Genomic DNA, 24,660 nt, shown 5'->3' on the forward strand with positions numbered 1-24,660 from the left:
CATAGAACACATAGACACACATATGCACATAGAACACATAGACACACATATACACATTATTCAAAATGTATCTTTTTTGAATTTTAAAATTCCACTCATCCATTTACTCATCTCCTGTGCTAGGGATTGAACTCGTGACCATGAGCAAGCTGAGTACATACTCTCCTGATGAACATTGCTAGCCTCTGTTGTTCTCTTCACTACATCTTGCCTGTGTGACGTCATAGAATCACCAAGACCAATTTTTCCCCCTCCTGTAAGAGAGAGCCCATGTGGAACCCATGCAGGAGATGGCATTTCCTTCTCCCTCCCCTAGAACGGATCAAAGGGCTCTAAGGTCAATGCATGGTCACCACTGGGAAGAACTAGCTTAGGGAGCTCAGACTGGAGGGTCTCTGCCTGGGCCTTGTGGTAGCCTTCATTCCTACCATCCTACTTACTTCTCTCTTCAGCAGCAGAAGAGGTTGCCATGACTCCCCAAGATGAAAGATTTCAACAGACAAATGCCAATGTTCATTTGCCCCAGTGACCACTTTATAGCAACAGGGACCAAAACCCCTGCGTTGTGAAGGGTAGCCCCAAGTTTGTTTCTGAGGTTTTGTTCTGCTCTCTGACAGGAGGTACCCAGCTGGCTTTTGAGTCCTGTTGGAATTCTGGGTGATCTGGAAAGACAGGCAGTAAGGCAGCCATTGTGATTCTGACTGCCCCTATGCTCAGGTGGAGGAAGGGTGGTAGCCCAGCTGGCCTCTGTGCATCAGGAATCTCACAGCCACCACCTGGAGAGAGCCTGAGATAAAACACAAGGGAATGTTTCTTACAAAAGAAGAGATAGCTTTGTGGCCTGGGACTGCTGACTATAACTCACGGGACACAGGAGGAAGGGGAAATTCTTCCATTACGAAACCTAGACTGTCCAGGTCCCACCTCTTTCTCAGTTCCTCATCTTGGAAGAGTCTGGTTAACAGGGACCCTTTCTAGAACCCCAGGGACTCAAGATATATGTGCCAAGAGAAATTTTCCTTTATGAGTAATCCTAGAAGGATCCTTCTCTGTGAAGGAGAGCCATCTCTTCGGGGAAAGCCTGGGTCGTTTGGGGAATAGGGTTCAGAAAGCCAGGCTAGAATCCGATGCTGAGTGTGACCCACACCTTCTTCCAGCCTCAGGATATCTCTGCGCGCTCCTACGGGAGACCTAACCTAATGGAACACTGCACCACACTCAGGAGCAGAGAGACAAAAGAATCTGGGCTAAGTGGACCATGGAAGCCTGCTTCAGGATGCCGGGGTCTCTGGATAGTAAACTTAGGTTGTGCTGTCAGTCCGTGTTCTCACAATGGCTGGTAGCACTGTCAGGTCTGGGGTCTGGTTGTGTGACCCCAGGTTTTGCTGATCCAGCTGATCCCTAGGGAAGCAGATTATTTCCTGGGGGCTGCCAGGCGGGGCGGGACGGGGGCAGGAGCAGCGGGGGAAGGCCCCGCCCTCGGGGTGTGTCCAACTTGGGCACCTCCTAAAGGACCGGGCGGGGCGTCCCGAGTGCGTGGGCCTGCGGGTCGGGTCAAGAGGTCGAAGGTGCTGCGCGTGATCCAGGATCCGAGTTGGCCGGGAGCAGGAGCATGGCGTCGTCCGGGTTGGTGCAGCAGCTGCGGCTGGTGCTGCTGATGTTGCTGCTGGCGGGTGCGGCACGGGCCAGCCTCTACTTCCGCTCGGGCCAGACCTGCTACCATCCCATTCGCAAGGAGCAGCTGGCTCTGCTGGGGCGCAGGTGGGCGCGGGGCTGTACCTAGGGAGGAAAAGGGCCAACTTCTAGGCCAGACGCGTGCTCCTGACACGTGGGACCTTGCCCCTCCGTGGGTCACCCTGCCTCATATTAGGCCTGGGAAACACAAATCTCATACCATCCTTTTCACATCCGGAGAGCTTTGGGGTTTGCTGGTTTGGGCAGTTCTCACCTCTCTTGCCTTTGTTGGTGAGCACTAGGGTATTTCAGAGATGATCTGTCACAGTCAGCTTCCAATAGCCCTGAGTTCTGTTGGTGTCTCTTCTGGGTCAAGCTCTGAAACTTCCACATTTTGGGAAAGGGAAGAGGGCCACAGGAGGAATGACTGGATCTGGGGCCCTGGTTGCGGAAGTGGAGGCCCCATGTATTCCAGGATTGGGTGCCACTGCCATGACCTCTTCCCAGGACCTATCCTCGGCCGCATGAATACCTGTCCCCAGCGGATCTCCCCAAGAATTGGGACTGGAGAAATGTGGATGGTGTCAACTATGCCAGCGTCACCAGGAACCAGCACATCCCACAGTACTGTGGTTCCTGCTGGGCCCACGGCAGCACCAGTGCCATGGCAGGTGGGTGGCCGCACTTCACCATCCACTTTACATCTAGGCGAGCCTTGATAGCCATAGCCCAGGGCTACAGTGGCCAGAGACCCTGTACCAGGGTTTAGGCTTGGTTTTCCCCTCAGCCAGAGTGAGGTGGCTGTGTTATTTTCTGAACTTCTCTCCTGTGGGCCTACTAGGGCTTCTGTAGGACAGGCTTGAACTGGAATCTGGTGACAAGTGGCTCCCAGGAACCTTCCCTTCCTCAGAGCTTGTGACTTCAGCCATTGAGATCCATGGAACCAGTGTTGCAAAATCACTGAGCTCACAGTTAGTTTGTGGGGCAAGGAAGTGAAACTGCTTCTCAGTAGCAGTTGGCGTTTGGGGTAAACACATTCCCCAGTTTGAAATGGCCCCCATGCTCTCTTCTTCAAACCTTAGCCTGACTGCCGAAGGAGCAAGTAGACGAAGGCTCAGTAGGAAGAGAGAGGCCTGCTGAGGTCCACATCATCCAGAGGGCTGCTGTGCCCCTCCTTGGAAGAGGAAGCAGGATCCAGGGAGTGCCAGTCTACCGGTAGTAGGGGAGATTCAGCTTAGTTTCCAGGTGGTTCCTGGAAACCAATGTGGAAGGGAGTCTCCTGCTGGGAGTGGGATTCAGACAGTGTCCTCTCCTCCTTGGGTATCTTTTTGGCCAGGCCTGCTATAGGTGGAGACTGGGTTGAAGATTAGTAAAATGATATTTCATTAGTGAGATGGCAGTGCTCGTGCCTGTAGGACCTGTAGGCCATGCTTGTCAGTTGGTTCTCAGTTCCCAGCCCGAGAAGTCTCTTTCAGGTTGGAAGACACTGCATTTTGAGGTGAATGGCAGCTGCAGTTCAGCCCGTCAGCCTGGACTCTCTTTTTAGGGTGAGGGGTTCCTGCCTGAGGGCAGTCTGTACCCCAGAACTAGCCAGGTGGAGGTATAGCTGTGGCCCCTTGAAGAGTCACCTCTGAGGGCTGGGGCATACTGCTGACCTTTCAGAAAGAGGAAGAAAGAAAGAAAGAAAGAAAGAAAGAAAGAAAGAAAGAAAGAAAGAAAGAAAGAGGAAAGGAAAGGAAGAAAGAAAGCTGACAAGACGTGTTTTCAGGCAGGCAGGGGGTAGGGGGTGGGCAGCCATGGCAGAGGATTAGAGCAAAGTCCAGAGCACTTAGGAATGGTGTGGCCGCACTGGTGTTGGGGAAGTGAAAAGCCCTTCTCAGCAGAGCACAGGGTGGGGTGAGTGTGGGGGGAGTGGGAAAGATCCCTTGGTCTGTGGAGCGAGGTACATGAGGAGGGTGCAGAACATTTCAGGATCAGGAGAGATGGCTGAAGGCCTTTGGGCCTCTTTGGTGGGCCTGAGGTCCTAAGAGGTTGTATCTTCCCCGTTGCTAGAAGACAGTGACCTTGGAGAAAATGGCTGCTTCATTCTTTCTTCTTAAGTCTCTGACATCTTCATCAGTAGCAGGCAAGGCCTTGCTTCCTCTTTCGATGAGCAGACATCAGAGGGGACTTCCACGGGGCCCTGACCATATACTAGGAATAGAGCGGGGGACCAGTTTGCCTTCCCTCGTCTCTGAGTTAAGGGGCGTGTGGATTCTTTAATGAAGAGTTTTATTGCATCTGCCAATGGTTGAAGTGGTTAAGCATCCTAGCAGCCAGTCCTTGATCAGTCACTTCCCGTAGGTGACCAAGAGACCCTTGGCCCCACCCATCTCTCACTGCCTGGTTGCTGGCCCCTGTTTGGTTATCTGGAGCCAGCCCTTTTCCCCCGCCCACTTGCTCTTCCCTGTCCTTGAGCCCTCACCAGCCTCACTTCCGAGTTGCCCCATATTGGTATTTTGAGACTCACAAGTCAGGCTACCCAGGCTTCCTAGCATCGTAACGCTGAGGTGAAGAGGTCCCCTCTCTGTACCACACCAGGCTCTGCCTCCGTTTTAGGTCCTTTGCTTCACTAGTCCCCAGACTTCTGAGTTCTGTGTTCCCAGCTGTGACCTTTTCCTAACTTTCCTGTCCGTCTGCTGCTACCCTCTGGCCTTCAGCCTCAGACAATTAGGTCATCTTACTGTCTTACTCACCAAGCCCATCCTGCCCCTGAGGACACTCAGGCAAAAGCTTAGAGATCACCCGATTCACCTTATGTTCCTCCTGCAAACTGGTCACAGGGTCCTTTAGGTGTTCCATTAGTCCCTAAAGATGGGACGACATGGTGTCTTTCCCAATACCCTGGCTCCTGTCTGGTCTCAGACAAGAGATTCCTACAATATGCCTGCTAAACCTGAGTCCCTTCCTATTTCTTTATTTGATACCATCTCAGGATTCCTCTAAGACCAAAGTCAGCTTCTTCTCTGACGTCTAGAGCCTACACAGTCTGGCTCCTCCTCCTTGTCCTCACCTCCTTCTTGTCCTCACGTCAGTAGGTGAGGGATAGTCACCTTCATATGTAAGCTGCTCTCTCCTAACGTCCTCTCACTTCTCTCCTTGGATGGCATCTTGGTTATTGTTCTGTTGCTGCCGTGAGACACCATGACCAAGGCAACTTAGAAAAGACAGCATGTAATTGGGCCCTTGCCTACAGCCATCATGGTGGGAAGCATGGCAGCACCCATGGTGCTGGAATGGTAGCTGAGGACTTAAATCTGATTTGTGGCCATGAGGTAGAGAGGTGTGGGCTTTTTAAACCTCAAAGCCCAACCCCAGTGACACACCTCCTTCCAACAAGGCCACACCTCCTAATTCTTCCCCAAGCAGTCCACCAACTAGAGACCAAACAGTTCCAATACGTAAGACTCTGGGGGCCATTCTCATTCAAATACCTCGGACAAACATCTCCCAGGCTGCCCTTTGCACGTGATAATTCAGCCCCCAATGGTCCCCACAACATCTGCTTGCAGTGTAGTCCTGGTTGCCTGCTGCCTTGCCTCCAGTGCCATGGCACAAGCCCCACAAAGCAGAGTTCACTCCTACTGTGTGTCCTGCTCAGCGTGCAGAAGGTGTGAATGGAAACATCTTAATGGGGCTGCAGCCGAGTATGTTTGTGCAGACGGGCCATCTCAAGATGCCTGTGAGTTCTGGAGCCAGTTGGTCGGTCAGGTTGAAACTAGATGTAAAGTCAGATCTAGAAGATGCCAGGCGTGAGGTTATCCAGACAGCAGGTCTTAGCTGAGGTTACCAGAGGGAGAGACCTGAGAAGAGGAAAGGGTTCTCAGCAAGTCTTGAGAAACACGCTGCTGGGGCCTAGTGCAGAAGAGACATCCCAGGCACTTCCAGAAGGCTGGGGCGGCCCTTCTGCTCACCATTCTCTGCAAGAGGCTGTCGGATGAGGATGGAGAAGGGATTTGGATGGATGGGAGGTGTAGAGATTGGGATCCTGACAAGAGTAACTTGAAAGGCCAAAGAGAGACATGCAGGCGATGGTGGATCCCTCTCTCCCAGTGCTGAGAGGGAAGGCATGGAGCCATTGGACTCTGGGAAAGAGGTCTGTGTTTGAAGATGTCCCCTCAACTGAGAGGTGAGCTCTTGTTGGGGATGCGGAGAGAAAAGGCTAGAAGGAACCAGGCTGGGGGAAGGAGACAGGAGGGAGGGTCCATCTGCCTTGGGCAGCTGGGAGCCTGATGACCATTGCCACAGAAAGACATTCTAGGCACAGAAACAGGTCTAAGCGGTGTCAAGACGAGGTCTGCTTCTGTGTTGTTCAGTGACAAGCCCTCTGAAGTGATGGAGGGTTAGTAGGGCATGTGAGGAGTGGTTATAGAAGTTTCTGGGCTGGTTAGACGGCAGCCTTATGGAGCAGGGACAGAGTGAGAGGGTATGGGAGATGGCTCAGAGCTGAGGGTCATACAGTGGAGGGAAAACAAAGGTAAGTGTTTGCTGTAGGGGAGGAGTGGGTGAGGCTATAGGAGAAAGGGCTTGAGGTGCATGGCTGCTTTGTATTGTGTGCAGACCTTGAGAGAGAAGAGCAAGATGGCTTCTCAGGATGCAGGTTAGCCATCCCCTGGTGGGTGTTGTGATGAGCCTAGCTGTCTCTTGGTGTGTGGGCCCGGCACGTGAGCACTGAGTCCTGGTGTCTGGCCCCTCTGAGAATCATCTGGCTCCCCTAGGCTACCCTTGTCCCTGGAGATGCTCACCCTAGCCTTCTCTGTATGGTGTCTGGTCTCTAGCTTCCTCACACAAGTGGTTTCGCTGTCATCCTGTAGTAATGCCTTTCAAGTTCATGGGACCTCTAGATACGACCCCGCCTGATGACACTTGCAGACAGACATGCAGACCTCACGGTGCCCAAGGAACCCCAGAGAAGAGGTCTCTGAAGCCACAGCTTAGCCGAGGCCTCCACAGCTAGAAGGACCCTGGGGCATTTGCTGGGGGATCTTGGTGCTAGGGGAGCTTGGGTGCTGACCAGAGTGCTTTCCCTTATAGATCGCATCAACATCAAGAGAAAGGGTGCGTGGCCCTCTACCCTGCTGTCAGTACAGAATGTCATTGACTGTGGCAATGCTGGCTCTTGCGAGGGGGGCAATGACCTTCCGGTGTGGGAGTATGCCCATAAGCATGGCATCCCTGATGAGACCTGCAACAACTACCAGGCCAAGGACCAAGGTAGGCTCTGCCTATGTTCCCACATTGCAGTACACCTATCTCATTCCAAGGGAGAGTGTCTGAGAGCCCGCATCTACCCTGTATCTGTCACACTACGTGGCTGGGATGCTGCAGAGTGTTGAGGTGGAGACTGCAGCCCCCAAGAAGAACTAGATGGTTTCTGGTGCTGGCTGAAGGCTTCCCTGATGGTCCTTGTTGAGTTCAGCATGGAGAGATACCAGGAAAACAAGTCCAGACTGGGGAATTTAGCTCAGAGGTAGAGTGCTGGCCTACCATACGTGAGGCCCTAGGGTTAATCTCAAGTCTTAAAAATAAACAAACAAGCAGGGTGGTGGTGGTGCATGCCTTTAATCCCAGCACTCAGGAGGCAGAGGCAGGCAGATTTCTGAGTTCAAGGCGAGCCTGGTCTACAGAGTGAGTTCCAGGACAGCCAGGGCTACACAGAGAAACCCTGTCTCAAAAAATAAACAAAAACAAATAAACGAACATGAAGCAGAGCACCTCGTGATTGGATGTGGCATGTGAGTGTCACACTTGGCATTTGGATGGTTTTATGGGCCTTTTATAAGGGGCGGAATCGGCAGGCAGCTGGTGGGAGCACCCTATTCTCAGAATCTGGAGCACAGAGCAGGTGATGTCACTACCAGTTATCCAGTCCAGCTGAGATGTAGTACCTACTCGGTTCCTGCCCCGGCAGTCCTCAGCAGATCATTAATGGGCAGGGCAGCCTGCCCCAGAACCCCGTGGACAACACATTTCATTTGGGCTGATTACCTTGGAAACCAAAGGAAATAACCTCCCAGACCAAAACCATCCTTAGTGACTTTAAACTCTGATCCTTAGCCCTCCCTCACGGCTAGAGCAGGATGCTCTGAGGGACTCAGAAGATACGTAGAGGGCATTTGGTCACTCTACAACACCCTCTGGCTGGTGCCTCCTGCCTACCTCATGGGCCCTACTTACAGAGAAAGAATTCTCTGGTCTAATGGTCTAATTGGGTGTGTCCTTTGTTCTGGATGGGTAAGCCCAGCAGGAACCAGAGACCCCACCAGGGGGACTGGCGAAGGGTGGAGGGAAGGCAATGGACTGCTTTGTGTAATGTCTCAGGGGCCTTATCCCTTTTCCTGCATTCCTAAACTGGTGTCATCCAGCTGAGGCTAGGTCCTTTTGACCCTCACCGGGGGTTAGGGTCATCAGAACCGCTGATCAGTCTCCTCTTCCCAGAGCCACTGTGTTCCTGGTGAAACTCACACTGGTGTCTGAGGGACTGATTAAGTTGATGATGTAATCCTCAAGGAGTTTACTGACCCAGGGAAGGATCTGGACAGATGGATAGTTACAACACAGAGGTCAGCCTCGGTGTCTTCCTCAGTCTCTTTCCACCCTGTTCTCACTCTGTGCCTGGAGTGCATCCATTTTGCTAGCCTGGCTGGCAAGCAGACTTCAGACTCACTAGACGTCACCACCTAGGGCTGGGGCGACAGACAGGTGGCATCATGCTTACTTTCTGTGGGTGCTAGGGATCTGAACTTGAGCCTTGCAACAGCACTTTACTGCCTGATTGATTTCCCCAGCCTGTAAACCTAATTCTTTCTTCCTTCTTTTTTTTTTTTTTTTTAAACAAAGCACCTTTATTCAGCTACAGTGATACATTGTAGAATTATAACATACAATGTAAAAAGCAGGTTTCTGAACATCTCCAGATTCCTAGCATGTTACACTTTGAGATTTGGGTACAATAAATCACTATTTTATCTTAGAATTCCCAGGAATTCTGAGAAATTCCAAAATTAGGATTGCTCCTAACGTACTTTTAGCTAACTTCACATTCTGTTATTTGGACAGCTATCATTTTTGTTTAACAAATACAAGTTTAGTAATTTTTAGAAGAGCTATGTCCTGCAATATAAAACATAATTGATAATTCAGATCCCACAGTGAGGCAATGTCGCCCCCCCCCCCCCCCCCTCACACCACTGCCCATTAGGGGTGCATTCTGTATTAAGAATGTGTGATTCCTCCTTGAGAGAACAAAGGCCTTACACAAAATATCCTACTATGTGATGTCACTAGTGAGCATTTTGCCCTTTTTTATTATCTTTTCTTGTTCTCTCCAAATGTTACACTGTATACACATGTACATTTGTTTTCTTACATGTATATGTTATGGGATAGGCTCTCCATATAAAGGTGGACAGGGTTTTCTGGGTTTGGGTCACTTTGCTTAGTTTTATACATGCTAAGTCTATTCATTATTTCTGCAGATTTTATGTTTTCATTTTTCTTCTGCACAGTATCCAGTTGTGTAGGTACCAGGTCTTTGTTATCCATTCTCCTGTTGATAGACAGCTAAGTTTCACTCCATTCTTTGCTGCAGTGAATAAAGCAGCAGTACACCTGGACATGCAAAGAACTTCCTGGGAGGGCATGGGGTCAGGGTATGTGCCCAGGGGTGGACCAGCTGGGTCATATAGTAGTTTTATTTTTAATTTCTTGAGGAATCTCCAAACTGATTTCCATAAAGGCTGTATTAATTTGCATCCCCACCAGCAATGAATAAGGGCTTCTTTTCTCCAAAACATCCTCTCCAACATTTGCAGTCAGATTTCTTGATGACAGTCATTGTGACAAGGATGAGGTTGTTTCTCAAAGTAGTTTCAATTTGCATTTCCTTGATGGCCCCATGACTAGGGATATTGAACTTTTTTTTTTCTTCTTGAGGCAGGGTCTCACTATGTAGCCTTGGCTCTCCTGGAACTAGCTATGTAATCCAAGCCTCAAACTCACAGAGATTCTCCTACCTCTGTCTCCCAAGTACGAGATGAAAGATGTCTGCCACCATTTCCAGACCTACTTTTGGCTATTTGTGTTTCTTCTTTTGAAAACTGCTTATTCGATGCATGTGGCCATTTGTTGATTGGCAGGCTTACTTCCTTGCTATTTGATGTTTGAAGTGCTTAGTAAATTCTGGGTGCTTGAAATGTAGCTGGTAAAGATTTTTTCCTAGTTTGTGGGCCCTGCGCTCTGCCCAGTGTTTCCTTTGCTGTATAGAAACATTTATTTTTAAGTGGTCTCATCTGTTAAATTTGGAGCTATTACTTGTGCACTGATGTTCTAACACAAAGTCCCAGCCTACCTGTGTATCTTAAGGGGGATTTTATATTTTTGTCCAGAAGTTTGTGTTTTGAGTTTTAAGTTGAGGTCTTTGATCCCATTTGAATTGATTTTTATACAGGATAAAAGGTACAAATCTAACTTTATTTTTCTTAGGTGCCTATCTCAGTTTTCCACACTGTTGATTGACTGGGTTTTTTCCTGTTTGTTTGTTTGTTTGTTTTGTTTTTTGAGACAGGGTTTCTCTGTATAGCCCTGGCTGTCCTGGAACTCACTCTGTAGACCAGGCTGGCCTCGAACTCAGAAATCCGCCTGCCTCTGCCTCCCAAGTGCTGGGATTAAAGGCATGCGCCACCACCACCCGTTAATATTTTTTGTTTTTGTTATGCGTTTTTTCCCTGATGTACGTTTTTTGCCTCCTTTGTCATGAATTAAGGGGCATAGTGGTGTCATGTCTGGCCAACAGTTCTGTCCATCTGTCTCTGTTACTGTGTCAGCACCAGTTTTGATCACTATAGCTCTGTAGGGTAAGTTGAGGCCAGACATTGTGCCATCCCCAGCAATGAATGCTCTTAATCCTCAGGGTTGCTTTGGCTGTTCCTGTAAACCAAATTCTGACACTTCTCAAGCCAAGGAAGAGGGGGATGCAAGTCTTTAAATCGGCCTGTTTAGTCACTAGCCCGCAGTGCAATCACCTGGTTAATTGTAATAATCTGATTGCACTCATTTTTCAATTCCAACATGCTGTGAGCCTCCTGGCCTTTAAAGGGGAAGAGAAGGGCAACTGTAGAGGGCCCTGCTATGGACTAATCCGCTTGTTCTTTTGTTCTGCCAAGGCCTGGGGGGTGGAGGAGGGGCTCTCTCCTTTGCTGCTGAGAGAAGCAGTAATTAACCAGCACCTGAGAGCCTTCCGCCATCAGCTAATGAATGGCAGGCTAAATTAGAAGAGTGGAGAGGAGGGGGCGGGCTTCGTTAGAGGGTTAACCAGGAGATGCTGTCGTGCTGACTTCTTGTGTTCTAGACTGTGACAAGTTTAACCAGTGCGGGACCTGCACTGAATTCAAAGAGTGCCACACCATCCAGAATTATACCCTCTGGAGAGTGGGTGACTACGGCTCCCTGTCCGGGAGGGAGAAGATGATGGCCGAGATCTACGCCAATGGTCCCATCAGGTAAAGGAGTGGTCTCCTCAGGGAGCAGTCGGCGAAGCCACGACTAGGTCTGTGTACCTTGTTCGCCCTTCCTACCTAGCCAGTGTGACTCCCTAGCTTGAGCACCACATAGTCTCCTCTGCCTGTAAAGATGTTGGCTTTCTCAGAAGCAAATTGGAGTTATTAGCCACTCTGCCCCAGGGAACTTCTATGTAAGTTAGACACCCCTCACTGTGGTCAATCTGGATACTGGTAGGACCACTGAGGCAGGATTCAGACTACTGTAGCCCAAGACACACAACAAGCCCCATCGGTGTGCCACTTGCACTGATAACTGACGGCTTTTCACAGCTGCGGGATAATGGCAACAGAGAGGATGTCTAACTACACTGGAGGCATCTACTCTGAGCACCAGGCCCAGGCCGTTATCAACCACATCGTCTCTGTAGCCGGCTGGGGTGTCAGCAACGATGGCATCGAGTATTGGATTGTCCGCAATTCATGGGGCGAACCCTGGGTAAGATAGTTTCCCGTTCTTAAGGTTAGACCGGAGTCCACACCCCTCCTTGGCTCCATGGAGGGGGCTGGCTGCAGCTATGTCACCAGGACACAAGCAACTTCTGGGGTCTGACCTCAGGGTTGGCAGGACTGCTGTTGTCCTGGGCATCTCTGGGTGTTCGAAGCCCCTGAGGTGCCAGTGGCTCCTCCCCAAGCCCCAGCCCTCTGAGAGACAGGCAAGGCTGGGGTTGAGTCGTCCACTCCCTTGAGAACCAGCTCATCCTTGCTCCTGCCATGTTTTTCAAGAATACTTTTGTGCTGGGCCAAAAGTCCAGGGGAGGAAAAGTGCTGACTCTGGCTCTTTTGGACACAGTACTAACTGTTAATTGTTTCAGACACAAGAATATCCTGAAATAGGCCGAAAGGGGGATGAGAAAATGTCAGCCATGTTTACTGAACGGCCACAAGTCGGGTATTAACAGGGAGACAGTCACATTTTCCTGCATTATTTAGCTGCCTGCAGAGCACCCTCCTGTTAAACATTAACTGAGAGACCGTCTCACAGAGCTTTACTGCTTATGTGGGGCAGAGGAAGCCTGTCTGGACCCTCAGGTCCTATAAGGCTAGGCTAAGGATGGTGGCCAAGGGCAAGGCCTGGGTCTACCGAACAGAGAGGTCATGTCCTGAGGCACTAACGCTGAGTTCTTGCTCCTTACAGGGCGAGAGAGGCTGGATGAGGATCGTGACCAGCACCTATAAGGGAGGGACAGGTTCCAGCTACAACCTCGCCATCGAGGAGGCCTGCACATTTGGGGACCCCATTGTTTAGGGAGATGTCTCTGGAAGCAACGCTGTGAACCATGGCAGGGAGGGTGATAAACAACACTGGGCATGTCCAGACAGCTAGAAACAGTGCTTGTGGACATGAGGACCAGAGTGTGGACCGCATCCCAAGAGGAGACGGTACAGGATGAACCACAACTGCACTGGGGCCCTCCACTGAGCCCTCCAGGCCTGCTCCCTCTACTACCCAGCCCTCCAGGCCCGCTTCCTCCTCTACTGTGCTTGCCTTTAGCCACCCGGAGAAGATAGCTATGGTCTAGACAGCTTAAGTTATCACCAGCCCTGGTGTTACCCTGGAATCCATGGGAGGGGGGAACAAGTCCAGACTGCTTAAGAGATGAGTAAAATATCTGGCTTTACCACGCTTGTGTACTTTATTTACATGAGAACAGAATATAAGGAAGGACACACACACACAGCCCAATATTACTCTTGGAAATTTAAACAACAAAATAACCGACCATCTGGGTCACTGGGAGGAAACTTACATATAAACCCTTCATGGAAGTGTCCCAGCTGCCAGATTCCCACTTCCCAGAGGCCCACTGGGTTCCTCTCTAGAGGTGGCACACACCTAACTGGTACGTGACATGTAGCACAGAGCTACACTGCAATATGGAGGGGCTGTTGACCACAGCAGCTACCTTTGAGAAAAGCTGCCCAATCCTTCCCAGCAGCCCCTGCTTCCAGGAGGCTGGGTGAGCCTCTTCACGGAGCAGCTCTCTGAGCCAGCCTCTGGTCCTCCCGAGCTGGGCGTGGACGGTTCGGCCTCAGTTAGAGATGCTCTCAGTTCACCACGATGAAGTTCGACTTGCAGTGAGCTGTACACAAACACATGGGCACTGCGTTACAACAGGTGAGGAGCAAGTCGGGCCATCATGGCAGAGGGTGCTTCACAGCCTTACCAATGAACTCCGTCACGGGGTCGTGCTCGCCCTCTGTTTTGATGGTGCCCGCGATGCTGTCGTTTTCCAAGATGGGGAGGAAAAGTTGTACAAAGTCTGATGTGTATGGAGGGGCAATGACGTCCAGCACCTAGTGGGGAGACCTCAGGGTCACTGTTCCTGCTGTGCAGGGCACAGCACTCCATAACAGGCAGGGAGATGTGAGAGGCCTCCCCGCCCCAGGGCTCTCCCAGAGATACCCCAGCCTCCAGACAGAGGACACAGCTGAGATATACACAATTACCAAAAACGTGGATCTCAGAGTTGGTAATTGCACAAACACCATCCTGCCGTAAGGGCTGGGCTAAACGAGAGTGACCTGTGACCCCACAGTGCAGTCACTGCTGACCTCAGTGACAAAGTAGCGGATGAGTGAGATGTCGGTGTCCAGCTTCTCCAGACATTTGCGGATGTAACTGACCACAGGAAGGACATAGCCACGGCTCAGCAGGTGTACCATCCTGTCCAGCAGGGTCTTTTTCAACTCGAGCTGTGGAAGAACGGGGACCAGGAGCAGGTCAGAGTTGCAACTCTCCCAGCATGGAGAAACTCTGGGGTGCAGCTCACCTGCTCCATCACGTCCAGCTGGGAGTGCTCTGTCTCAAAAAGCTTGACAAGCAGCTGCAGTACCTGGGGGTGCAGGAGCTGGTGGCAGGTGCTGATCTGTGGACACCCAGAAGAGCATCACTGAGGTGTCGCCTGCTCTCTGGGCTTACTAGCAGAACACGGGAATATCAAGAATTGTCACATCCACCCAAAGTGGCTTACTGCTGATGGGGACACCACTTGTCAGCTTCCAGGCCTTCCTTCCCCTAACACTTGATAAAAACACATCTACAGTCAAGTGAAACTAGGTCCTTAAAAGGAAAAGCTGGTAGGATACAAACCACCCCGCGCAAAGGTCCCAGACTCAGATCACTATGTATCTCAAAAGTGGTCCTCCCCACCGCTTACCTCATCCAACAAGGCCAGGTGAACCGGAGTGTGATCAGTCTGTAGCTGGAAGTACCTTGGCTCCGACACGGTCCAGTCTACCCACTTCAGCACGCCCATCGCCACCACTGGAAACCTACAGGCAGACAAGTACAAGGCTTCCCTTGACAAGAGTGGGGAAACTGAGGCTGAAACATGCCCAAGAGGAGTCAACAGTTGGGAATGGGGAGAGGCAGTCTCTGGGACACAGTAGCACCCCCTTCATTCTGCCCTGAGGTAGTGGCTCCTGGCATGAGTGGTTTGATGACCTCCTCTCAGAAGGGATCTGATTCTCAGCTCCTTTGAAACAGCACAGTAATCACTGTGGGGACAGCCATGCGGAGCGCGGTGCTGGGCAGCCTGGGCTCCGCTCACCTCTACTTCCAACCCGTCCTTAGTCCCCAGGAAATAGGAAAGAGGCAAATGCCTAGGAGGGTAAAGTCCCCAGGACACACATACTTAGTCACAAGTCATTGTTGTCCAGGCAATGCTTGTTAGCTTAACAGTGTGATTACAGATGAACCCAGTTTCTCTAATTCTGGTTGTCCTTTCTCGAATCTACTCTGTGAAGGTCTGCTGGGCAGATTTCTGCCCTCCTGTTGCTGCAGCTGCTTAAAGTTCCCCGTGTGTGCTTAAGAACGAGAAAGCCAAGTCCCTCCTGCTTTCTCAGTGTGAGAGTGCATGCTCCAACCATGGGGACATGAGGACTTGGCACTCTGGGGACTGGATGGGGGAAAAGGAGTCACACTCACCTAATGCACTGAGAATGACAGTGTCACACTCACCTAATGCACTGATAAAGTGTGCTCAGCTCAGCTACCAGCTCAGAGGCCCCTTTGTTCTCATTGCAGCACAGATTGTGGACAGTTTCTACAGCCTTTGACGTGGACTTGAGCTCGTCTTTGCCAATGCTAACCCGCTTGTTCTGAAAACACACAGGCTGGTGAGGGGTGATGGAAGTACCCCAACACAGCCTCTTTTCTCCCCACGTCCCTTTGCATGTCTCCACAGTCAACAATGCACTCAACTGTCAGACTGCAGTCACACAGCCCACAGAAAGCAACCAGAGGCTGCTACCCGGGTGGTTCAGGGAAGTCCTAGTGTAAGAGATGCCATACAACTCCTGCAGGCACGGGGCTCTCACTAGTTCGTGCACAGTGGTAAAGATATTCCTGAAGCTCGGTAGGCTCGAGATCTCTTGCTGCCCAAATGCCCACAGAGTACCACAGCTGGGGAGGCCACCGATCTGAGCGCCCACAGGTTCTCAGCACTGACAGTACCTTCTTCCAGGTCTCAACCACACTAGCAGCATAAGCCAGGATGTGGATGTACTTGTGCTTGTGATCCTGGTTGATCTTGGCCCCTGGCTTGAAGAGCGACTGCATGAACAGGTCCAGGAAGGCTGGCACCCGGATCTAAGGAGAGGCACACTTGGGAGTGGGCTGGGAGGGAGGCCCTGGCTTTCCCAACCATAGGGGTCTGACAGGGGGAAGACTGAGGGGAAGGATAGAAGCTGACAGTTCATGGCATTGGATGTAACTGTGTGGTAAACTGTTTGCCTAGAATGTGACAGGCCCTGGCTTCAATTGCAGTAGTGCCAGAAAGGTTGGGAGGAGGGCTTATGCCACGTGAGGCCATGCTTGTAATCGACAGCCCTCAGAGAGGCTAGGGCAGAGCAGCTGGCTCTGTTTGAGACCAGCCTGGGCGAGAGAGGGAGACCTTGTAGCTAACAACATCAATAAAAAATACTTCAACAAAGATCAGCATGCATGGCCTTAAGAGAATAAGGGGGACTTGGAGGCTCCCCCAAACCACCCAACACCTGGTGTGAGACACCTGGCTTTACTAAGGCCCAGGCAGCTTACGAGTTCCACAGGAGGAGGGTCCATGCTGGTGAACATCTTGAACAAGACCGTGATGTCTGCAGGATTCAGGGCTCCCCTGGACAGCATGGCGCCAAGGGCTTGGCAGGCACGGGGATAGGAGGCAGCTGTGCCCAAGGCCAGCGTGATCTGACTGGCATCATGGCCTCTGGTTGGAAAACCACACACTATCACTAACAGCCTTCTCTTTTCTTTCACTTTTTAACATCCAAGGCTGAGCGGGTGGGACCCCTGAGCTTTCCCACAGTTCTGTTATTCATTCCTTCGACAAACTGACCCCCTTGGGAACAGCCACAGTGAGCTACGAAGGACCCTGATGTAGCTAGAGCCTCTATGAGAGATTCACACACCCAGCATATGTCAGCAGGGGAGACCCAGCAGCAGATAGTGAAGCGTCTTGGACTCCACGAGGTCCAGGCTGGACTGGTTTGTTGTCAATTCATCCTACCACATGTGTGCACAAGTGCACATACCCAGCCTACCAGAGCAATTGTGTCCTTAGCAAAATGGCCACCACCAAGCCAGCAAGGCCTAAGGACTAGTAGCTAGCTACATTGAGTTCAGCACCACAGGTAAATAAAATGACCTAGAATTGATGGAGCTGGAGGCTGGGTTGTGGACCTAGGACTAGAGTCTGAGGAAAAGGAGGCAGGAGCAGGGCAAGTAGATGTCTCACTTCTCCTGGGCAAAGCGCTGGACTTCTTGAGCGACCCTGCGCACTGCAGAGCCACCCTGTTCCTCCTGGGCCAGCACGGACATCATGGCCTGTGCAAACAGGTACGTGTGCTCCCCATGACACACCATCTTCTAGAAAATTGCAGAAGACAGAGTTCAGGTCACAGTGTTAAGTGTGGATAAAAGAGTTTCTGGCCAGGGGCTTTCTGCCCTGGAGAGTCTTTCCAGAGTGAGGATGTCTCATGCTCAGAAGACTGACCTCAGCCAGGCCCCTGTAGCCTGAGACTCAGAGGGACTTACTGCAAACTCAGGGAGATTTTTCTCAAGGTTTTCTTCTCCTCCATCCAAGATTGTTGCTAGAGAGGTTCGAAGCACTCTGGAGAACACTTCCAGCTGCTGGCAGGCTGTGGACACGCTGGTGATCTCCCCCTGATACCCCGCATCAGAGATGAGCTGCCACACAACCCAAAGCCAAGGGTCAGTACCGGGCCCCCATCTTTCACAGTAGTGAGCCAGTCAACTATTTGTAGGGACTGAGTTAAGCAAGAACTGCTCTTGATCCCCAACTTTTCCCATGCTTCATGCTCGCTTGCCCAGACTCAGGGGTCTCCTTGGCCTTGGTGTCTGAAAAAAGGCAGCCAGGCCAGGCGTGCCTGAGGCCTGTCAGCACATATGCACTATCTAAGCTCAGCTGTGCCTGACACTGAAATAGTCAGTGTGGCCCTAAGCACAGGCAGTCTCTCCTCACACCCAGTGTGAGCTCCGGACAAGACCTCAGAGCTGAGCTGCTTCCTTTTTCCTGGACTCCTGGGCTCTCCCTACCTTCACAGTGAAATTGAGCATCAAACAGTCAGGATGGGCCTCAGCCAGCTTATAAAACAGATCTCTCCATGTGGTGTGTGCGATCATCTGCTCAAGCCAAGCTGGGGTCTGCCAAAGACAAAGGACAAGGCCAAAGACCTCACTTTAGACTCGCAAGTCTGTGCTGCACAAGCAGCCGTTCCAATCGGAAGAGATGTATGGGCGGCCCCAGCTCTGGGAGAAGTTTAGCTGAATGGCTGACTTCCTGGATGCCTGTTCACAACATTGGAACGATGTGCCTAACTGGAGAGGGTACAGAACATGCTTCCTGGAAGACACATGAAAAGTCCCATGGAAGCACATGTCCCTGGAACCACATCATGTACAACTAACTCCTGCTCACCAAGCCCTTTGTCCTTGGCAGGAGAGAGAGGCAACTGGAAGAGCACAGGTGGTTCTGCCCATCAAATTGTTCAGCACTCATGGATGGGTGCTTCTTGGCTCCCTGTGTAACTGATAGACTGTGCCACATCAGGGTCCTGTGGCTGTACCCTGCCACCTCCTGAGCACAATGGGGCTCCCAAAGCAGACAAGAGTCACCTGGGACCACTGGCTGGTCCTGAAGGAAGGCCTAAAGCCATAGCAGTCTGTGACATTTCCTATACCTTTCTTCCTACCCTGCCTTCTTCCACCAGGGGCTGAGCCAGAGACCGGACCCCCAGGATTTATTCACACTCTGTATAAGATCTGCTCCAGGGTTTCCTGTGTGCCTAACGTTTGTCAGTGCTTGCAGCTTAGAGGACCCCCTAGCAGCCTTCAAGCCAGACCTGCACACAGTAGTTGGGGGAGGCAATGGGCACTCTTGGCCTCAGCCCTGGAACCTTCCATGCAAGCACCTCGCTCCTCAGGGTGCAGAGAGGAAGCTGGCCAAGGCTGTGGCATGCTTGGGCAAGGACAGCGTCCCTCACCTCTCCTTCTTCAGTGAAAATAGAATCTGCTTTCCGAGGGTCAAAGTGCTTGATGAGCAAACTCTTCAAGTGGTTTTCCACAGTCTCCTGTACCTGCACTGGCTCAACACCTGGGGGAAAACAGAAGCTTTACCTGAAGCATCGGCCCCTCCCCTCCCCTAAGACAGCATGGCCAGTCCACCAGTGCCATGAGCTCTGCTGCCACAGCAGCAACAGCAGCGAAGACTCTGGACCCTGTGGAAATAGTTTCTAGGTCTGTTCAGTGGTAACACCCCATAAGAAAGGAACACAGTATGGATCCGTGAGATGTCTACCAAGAGAGACATCTTCAAACTCCCACTCATCGAAGACAGGGGGCCAGGGGAGGAGCTGAAAGTACACTCTGGCCCTGTGGAGATGGCAGGTGCAGTCGAGAGCCACACTAGGATCCAGCCACCCTGACAGCCGTGAGGCAGCTGGTTTCCGGACAGTGCTTGAATGACGTCAGTGTACCCAATTCAGTGGATTTACAGTAAGGCTCTGTTCTGATCACATTAGCTGAAAGCCATCATCAGAGCCAGTCCTAAATTATCCATCATTTAGTGCTGGCTGTAACAGGCCTCTTGAGAGGAGACACTGAGCACACACTGTGTAACCCTGTAATTCTATGGCTGGGGAGGCAGCTCGGTGAGAATCAGTTCACAGGCTACCTGCAAAACCAGAAACTGAGTCACAGCTCATAGCTGATCACACAAAGGGGGGAACTCAGTCCTTCTGCCTTTGAATCTTGGAAACCAGGAATGCTTGCTTGGAAGGCTAATTTATCGGCACGGTAAGGACCCGAAAGAGATGAGAAGCTGGCTAGATGGCTCAGTGGTTAAAGTGTTTCTCATACACACATGAGGACCAAAATTTGGATATTTAGAACCCATGTATAAATACCAGGTGGGCATAGTGGTCAACTTGTAATCCCAGCATTCAGCATGAAAGATGGGATCCGCAGCAAGCTGGCTAGTGAGACTAGCTATCTCAGCAAGCCCAAGGTTTGACTCAGACCATGTTAATGAGTAAGGTAATAAAGCAACCCAAGAAGACTCCAAACCCCTGTATGCATGCATGCACATGCACACCCATGTGTACACATATGTTTGTGCACCCACACACCCATGCACATGCCCATGTACACACACACACACACACACACACACACACACACACACACTCATAAATGGAAAAAGAAACAAGAGGGATAAGTGGCCAGGACAGGGACCGCCCTCCCAAGCACCTGTCTGAATGAGCCACTCAGCCAGCAAGTTCACAGTCTGGGCCACTGCCGTATAGTTCTCAGATAAGAGCTGGATGACATTTTCCGGAGACCCTCCTGCCTGAAAATACCTGAGAAGAGGAAAAAGTTGGCTTTTACACTGAGTGGACACAGAGGAGCTGGGGTAGGCAGGTGGGCAGGACAGGCAGTGGGGTTTCAGGTTCTTCTATGGGCCAAGGACTCTAGCCGTCTTCCCTGCCAAGATGACACTCTTCATATCACAAAACTCTCCCCATGCTTGCACACTCTCCCCGAGTCCCTGAGTGTGCACGTTGTTCTCACACTCTCCCCATGTCACTGAGTGTGCACACTGCTCACACACACCTCTTCAAAGTATTGAAGATGGAGGGCTCCATGATGTAGTCCCGGGTGGAAAACTTATGCAGACACTCCTGCTGCACCTCAGCATCATCCTCTCCTTCTCCGGAATCATCTTCTTGATGCTGAAAAAGGGCAAGGGTCCGAAGAGGTCCCTTTAATAGAGAAATGCCCTGCGATCTCGCTTTAGGGTTTTCAAAGAAAGTGTTACACGTATAATTTCATCTGACCCTGCAACAACCTCACAATGTGTGCTAGACAAGTGGCAGCCTCAAAGGGGTCAGGAACCACACCAAGCAGGCTGTCTGGCCAGCCCAGTGGTGAGCCATGTACACTACGCACGGTATCCTCTTTAAATAAAGGCATTCACGACTCCACTCCAGTCAGGAGTGTGGTCTATGAGCTGGCCTATGGGAGGACCAAGAATGACAGCTGACATTCAGCTGAATGGCCAGCCGCCACTGTTACTCCACATGTGCTACCCGATGCTCTCCAACAAAGACTAACAAAGTGATTCTGACAGCAAATGACACCAAGTTACACTTAGAAAGTCAAAATCACTAACCCTCCAATCAACATGCTTGGCTAGACTTGGACCGGCTTCTAGCTGGACACCAACCACCCAGGCTGTCTGACCTGCTAACTACATGGAATGGTGGACTGAGTGACCTCAGGTCTGTCTGGCTGCAAAGCTGTCATCAGAACAGCAAGCAGATGCTCTGTAACAGTGACTGCACTGAGTCTGGGAACCTAAAAAATACAAGACATGGCGTTTCCAAGGAAGGAGTTGACAAAGCAATAGGCCAACCTCCAGGCGACTGATGTAATAAGAGCCAGGCCAGGAACCAGCCAAAGAGCCAAACTCAATTCTCCCACTGTTCTTGTAAATAAAACTTTATTCAAACACGATTATATCCACTCCCGTGTATATTATCCTTGACTATTTTCCCTAATCTGGTGGTTAAGTAGCTATGAAACAGCCCCACATGACCTAAAACACGTACAATGTGGCTCTTTATAAGAACTCTGTCCAAGTGGTCTGGATTCTCAGAAAGCAATGTGCTAGGGGCAAACGGAGTCCGCCAACTTCATTCTGACGACCAGGGTGTATTCTCTCACATCGCATTTGTAAGGGGTGCTTGCAGAAGGCGGCACTTCACCCTGACAGTCACTCACGTGCCAGCATCACTAGGCTTCTACCCTGTCCCTAACCCCGACAATATTTCTCTGACAAACCAGGCAATGAAGTGGCTCCTATGTCCACAGCTTCACCTGGCTGGGCCTGTCTTGACCACTTCAGATTCAAGCACTGAATCATCATTCAAGAATGAAACACCATTCTTTCTACTCCACATCCCAACAGGACTCCAAACTCTGGACGTTCAACTGATCCTGCCTTTGCCTGGAAACAGATCAGCCCGCAAAACTATACTTCAATAAAGGACTCCCCCCACCATCCTCCTGTCACCCCGAAACCTTGGATGTATCCTCAGTTTAAACTCCTCTCACTTCCCTCCTACTTCCTGCCAGCAAGCCCCATCCCCACATTCCATCTCCCATAGAGGGTCCAGGTTGGTGCTTCTTTCCTCTTCCTTCCTTCTTTTATGCTTCCTGCAACACCTCCACACGCCTCAATCTGATACCCCCACGAAATCACCTTTCACATCGATGCTACCTACCCTCATTAAGTCACAAATCTGACCTAGCTGCTTAGCTTCCTGTTTCCCTCAGGAGTGGGGGGAGAATCCCAAGCTCTAGTGTAACTCTGCCCTGCTTACCTGTGCAGTCTCAGCTCCTGTCATTCCTGTGTCCATCCTGTGGCCAACTCATCTACCTGTCTATAAGTCAACTGCTCTGAGCTTCCATCATCCACACCCAACAGCACTGTAGGCTCCCCACACCTGGGAAGATGGACCAGTTCAGGCCTCCATCCTCCATCCCTCTAGACTTTCGCCCCTTCAAGTACAGTCAGAGAACAGAGACGAAGCAAGCGTGTGTGTGCATGCAGGGGGTCCAGTGTTTTCACACTATAACATTCCCATCCACAGACGTGCCGAACCACACTCACTCGGGACTCCTGAGTTGCAGGTTTGACACCCTGATAGCTCATCACTCTCATTGGAGAGAACGCACTGGGGTCAACAGGTCAAACCAGAGTCATTAAGACTGAAATTCGGTGGACTCTAGGCCAGGCCCGGCCACGCCTAACTCTCAACAGACGCAAAACATGGAAGACAACCACCAAGCTAATCCACAGCATACTTTCTTGGGTCTGTGTGGTCTCCTGATATGTTCCTGTGTGTACATTATCTGTGTGTAGATGTCAGAGGTCAAGGCTGGGTGTCACTCTCCACGCCCCTTTATGAAGGGGCCCCTTTATGAAGGTCCCTCACTGAGGAGGTTCATCTGGATAGCCAGGGAGCTCCAGGGATCCCTCAGTGCTGGCTTACAGACAAGGGCTACCGTGCGTACCGGGCTTTTTATGTGGGTGCCAGTTTCTGAACTCAGGACCTAATGCTTGTATAGCAAACACAGTACTTGCCAAACCATCCCCCACACCTTACATGTCTCACATCTGGACCACCTCAGTGACTGAGTCACTTAAGTGGCAACAGACAGAAAGGACATTATCCTGATTCTTCATTCCTTCCTTCGTTATGGCCCTGGGCAGGTTATTTAGTCTTTCTGCCTTACTTCACCTATGACTAACATTCAGTTCAAACTCTAGAACAGTGGTTCTCAACTTTCCTAATGCTGCAACCCTTCAACACAGTTCTACATGTGGGGGTGACCCCCCCCAGCCATAAAGTTACTTTTGTTGCTATTTCATAGCTGTAAGTTGCTACTGTTATGAATTGTAATATAAACATGCAGGATACCGCTGGGGGGTGGTGGTGCACGCCTTTAATCCCAGCACTTGGGAGGCAGAGGCAGGCGGATTTCTGAGTTCGAGGCCAGCCTGGTCTACAGAGTGAGTTCCAGGACAGCCAGGGCTACACAGAGAAACCCTGTCTCGAAAAACCAAACCAAAAACACACACACAAAAAAAAAAAAAAAAATTAAAAAAAAAAAGATGCAGGATACCTGATATGCAACCACTCGACCCCCAGAGGGGTCGTGGCCCATAGGCTAAGAACTGCTGCTCTAGAGCCTAGCATGAGATATCACACAAAAACACTTAGTCCAACATCCAAATCAGCTAAATCTGACTCCATATATCCGCCCCTGAGTTCCCAAGTGATGTAGGATGCTCTGGCACACAAACATACGCCCAGAGTCTTAAGTCCTACTGGTCAGCAGCTCTATAGGACCCCTGGAAGCTGATGACTGACAGCTCCTAGTCCAGCAACCAACCAGCCAACCAAACAACCACAGAGGACTTCCCTCAATTCCAGAAACCCCTCACCTTTCCTCCACAGCCCTCACTGCACCACAGACCACTCCACTGGTATACCTCACTGCATCCTATATTCATTCAAAGGTCATCTTGCTTCCTGCAGAAAAGGTACATTCTCAGGGTCCCTATCCAGAAGAACATGGGAGGCTTAAATCATACACCTGGATAGGTTTCTGATTTCCTAACCCTGGTGGTTTCTGGGACACTGAATGGTGCCAGTTCCCCATCTCTCACCGAAACCCTAGACAGTCGGGGCTACAAGATCTTTCCTGTCTTGTACTCTAAAGATGGATGGAATCACCCAAAAAGTGAAAACAAAGTTTGTGGCTTGTCCAGCACCAGAGAGTGTCTTGCCTCCCCCGGGATGATGCTGGAGTTTGGAGTTAGTTTGTTCACTGTATCACTGTGGTGCTCTTCTCCCTTGGAGTCTGTCCTGCTCCCTCGGGCCAAGAGGCACCATGGCTCCTGCCTGGCAGACAGGTTAGCCCCTAGTGTCACTGGGAATCGGAGTGCATGGGAAACTGAGGTCCCTAAATGGGGCAGGACCGGCCCGAAGCCTGAGTGCAGTTCCTGGACCCGCTTCTCTAGGGGCCGGGGTCGGAGGTCAGGAAGTCAAGGGTCACCGGCCCCCGTAGCCGGGTCTGGCCGGAGCAGGCGCCGCGAGGACAGGGCACAGACCCGGCTTCCTAGCGGAACGCCTACTGCCCTCTCACCTGGCCGCCGTCCGCCTCTTCGCCCCACTCAGACGCGTTCCCGAAGTAGTCTTCTCCCATAATTGTACCCGGCGCTGGACCCGCCATAATTGCCGCGACTCCTCACTGCGCTTGCGCGGGACACCACAAACGGAAGAGCGCATGCGTGGTTCT

The 24,660-nt window shown here is 51.2% G+C and overlaps 2 protein-coding genes across 2 annotated transcripts; one reads left to right on the top strand and one right to left on the bottom strand.

Annotated features, from left to right (window-relative positions):
• The first annotated feature begins 1,471 nt into the window (after window positions 1-1,471).
• Ctsz (cathepsin Z) lies at window positions 1,472-12,895 on the top strand. Its single transcript, XM_028769514.1, has 6 exons — window positions 1,472-1,761; window positions 2,182-2,345; window positions 6,748-6,927; window positions 11,063-11,213; window positions 11,544-11,709; window positions 12,409-12,895. The coding sequence occupies exons 1-6, from the start codon at window positions 1,613-1,615 to the stop codon at window positions 12,517-12,519; spliced, it is 921 nt and encodes a 306-aa protein (XP_028625347.1). The 5' UTR covers window positions 1,472-1,612; the 3' UTR covers window positions 12,520-12,895.
• On the bottom strand, window positions 12,883-24,660 carry Nelfcd (negative elongation factor complex member C/D). The gene is made up of 15 exons (XM_028769513.1): window positions 24,508-24,660; window positions 20,404-20,522; window positions 20,041-20,150; window positions 18,777-18,886; window positions 17,830-17,937; window positions 17,308-17,460; window positions 17,009-17,139; window positions 16,315-16,480; window positions 15,730-15,864; window positions 15,235-15,374; window positions 14,432-14,546; window positions 14,045-14,140; window positions 13,827-13,967; window positions 13,439-13,568; window positions 12,883-13,354 (listed from the first exon to the last, which is right to left on the bottom strand). The coding sequence occupies exons 1-15, from the start codon at window positions 24,592-24,594 to the stop codon at window positions 13,320-13,322; spliced, it is 1,776 nt and encodes a 591-aa protein (XP_028625346.1). The 5' UTR covers window positions 24,595-24,660; the 3' UTR covers window positions 12,883-13,319.

This window comes from Grammomys surdaster, unplaced genomic scaffold (genome assembly GCF_004785775.1).
Source record: "Grammomys surdaster isolate TR1022 unplaced genomic scaffold, NIH_TR_1.0 193, whole genome shotgun sequence".
Lineage (NCBI taxonomy): Eukaryota > Metazoa > Chordata > Mammalia > Rodentia > Muridae > Grammomys > Grammomys surdaster.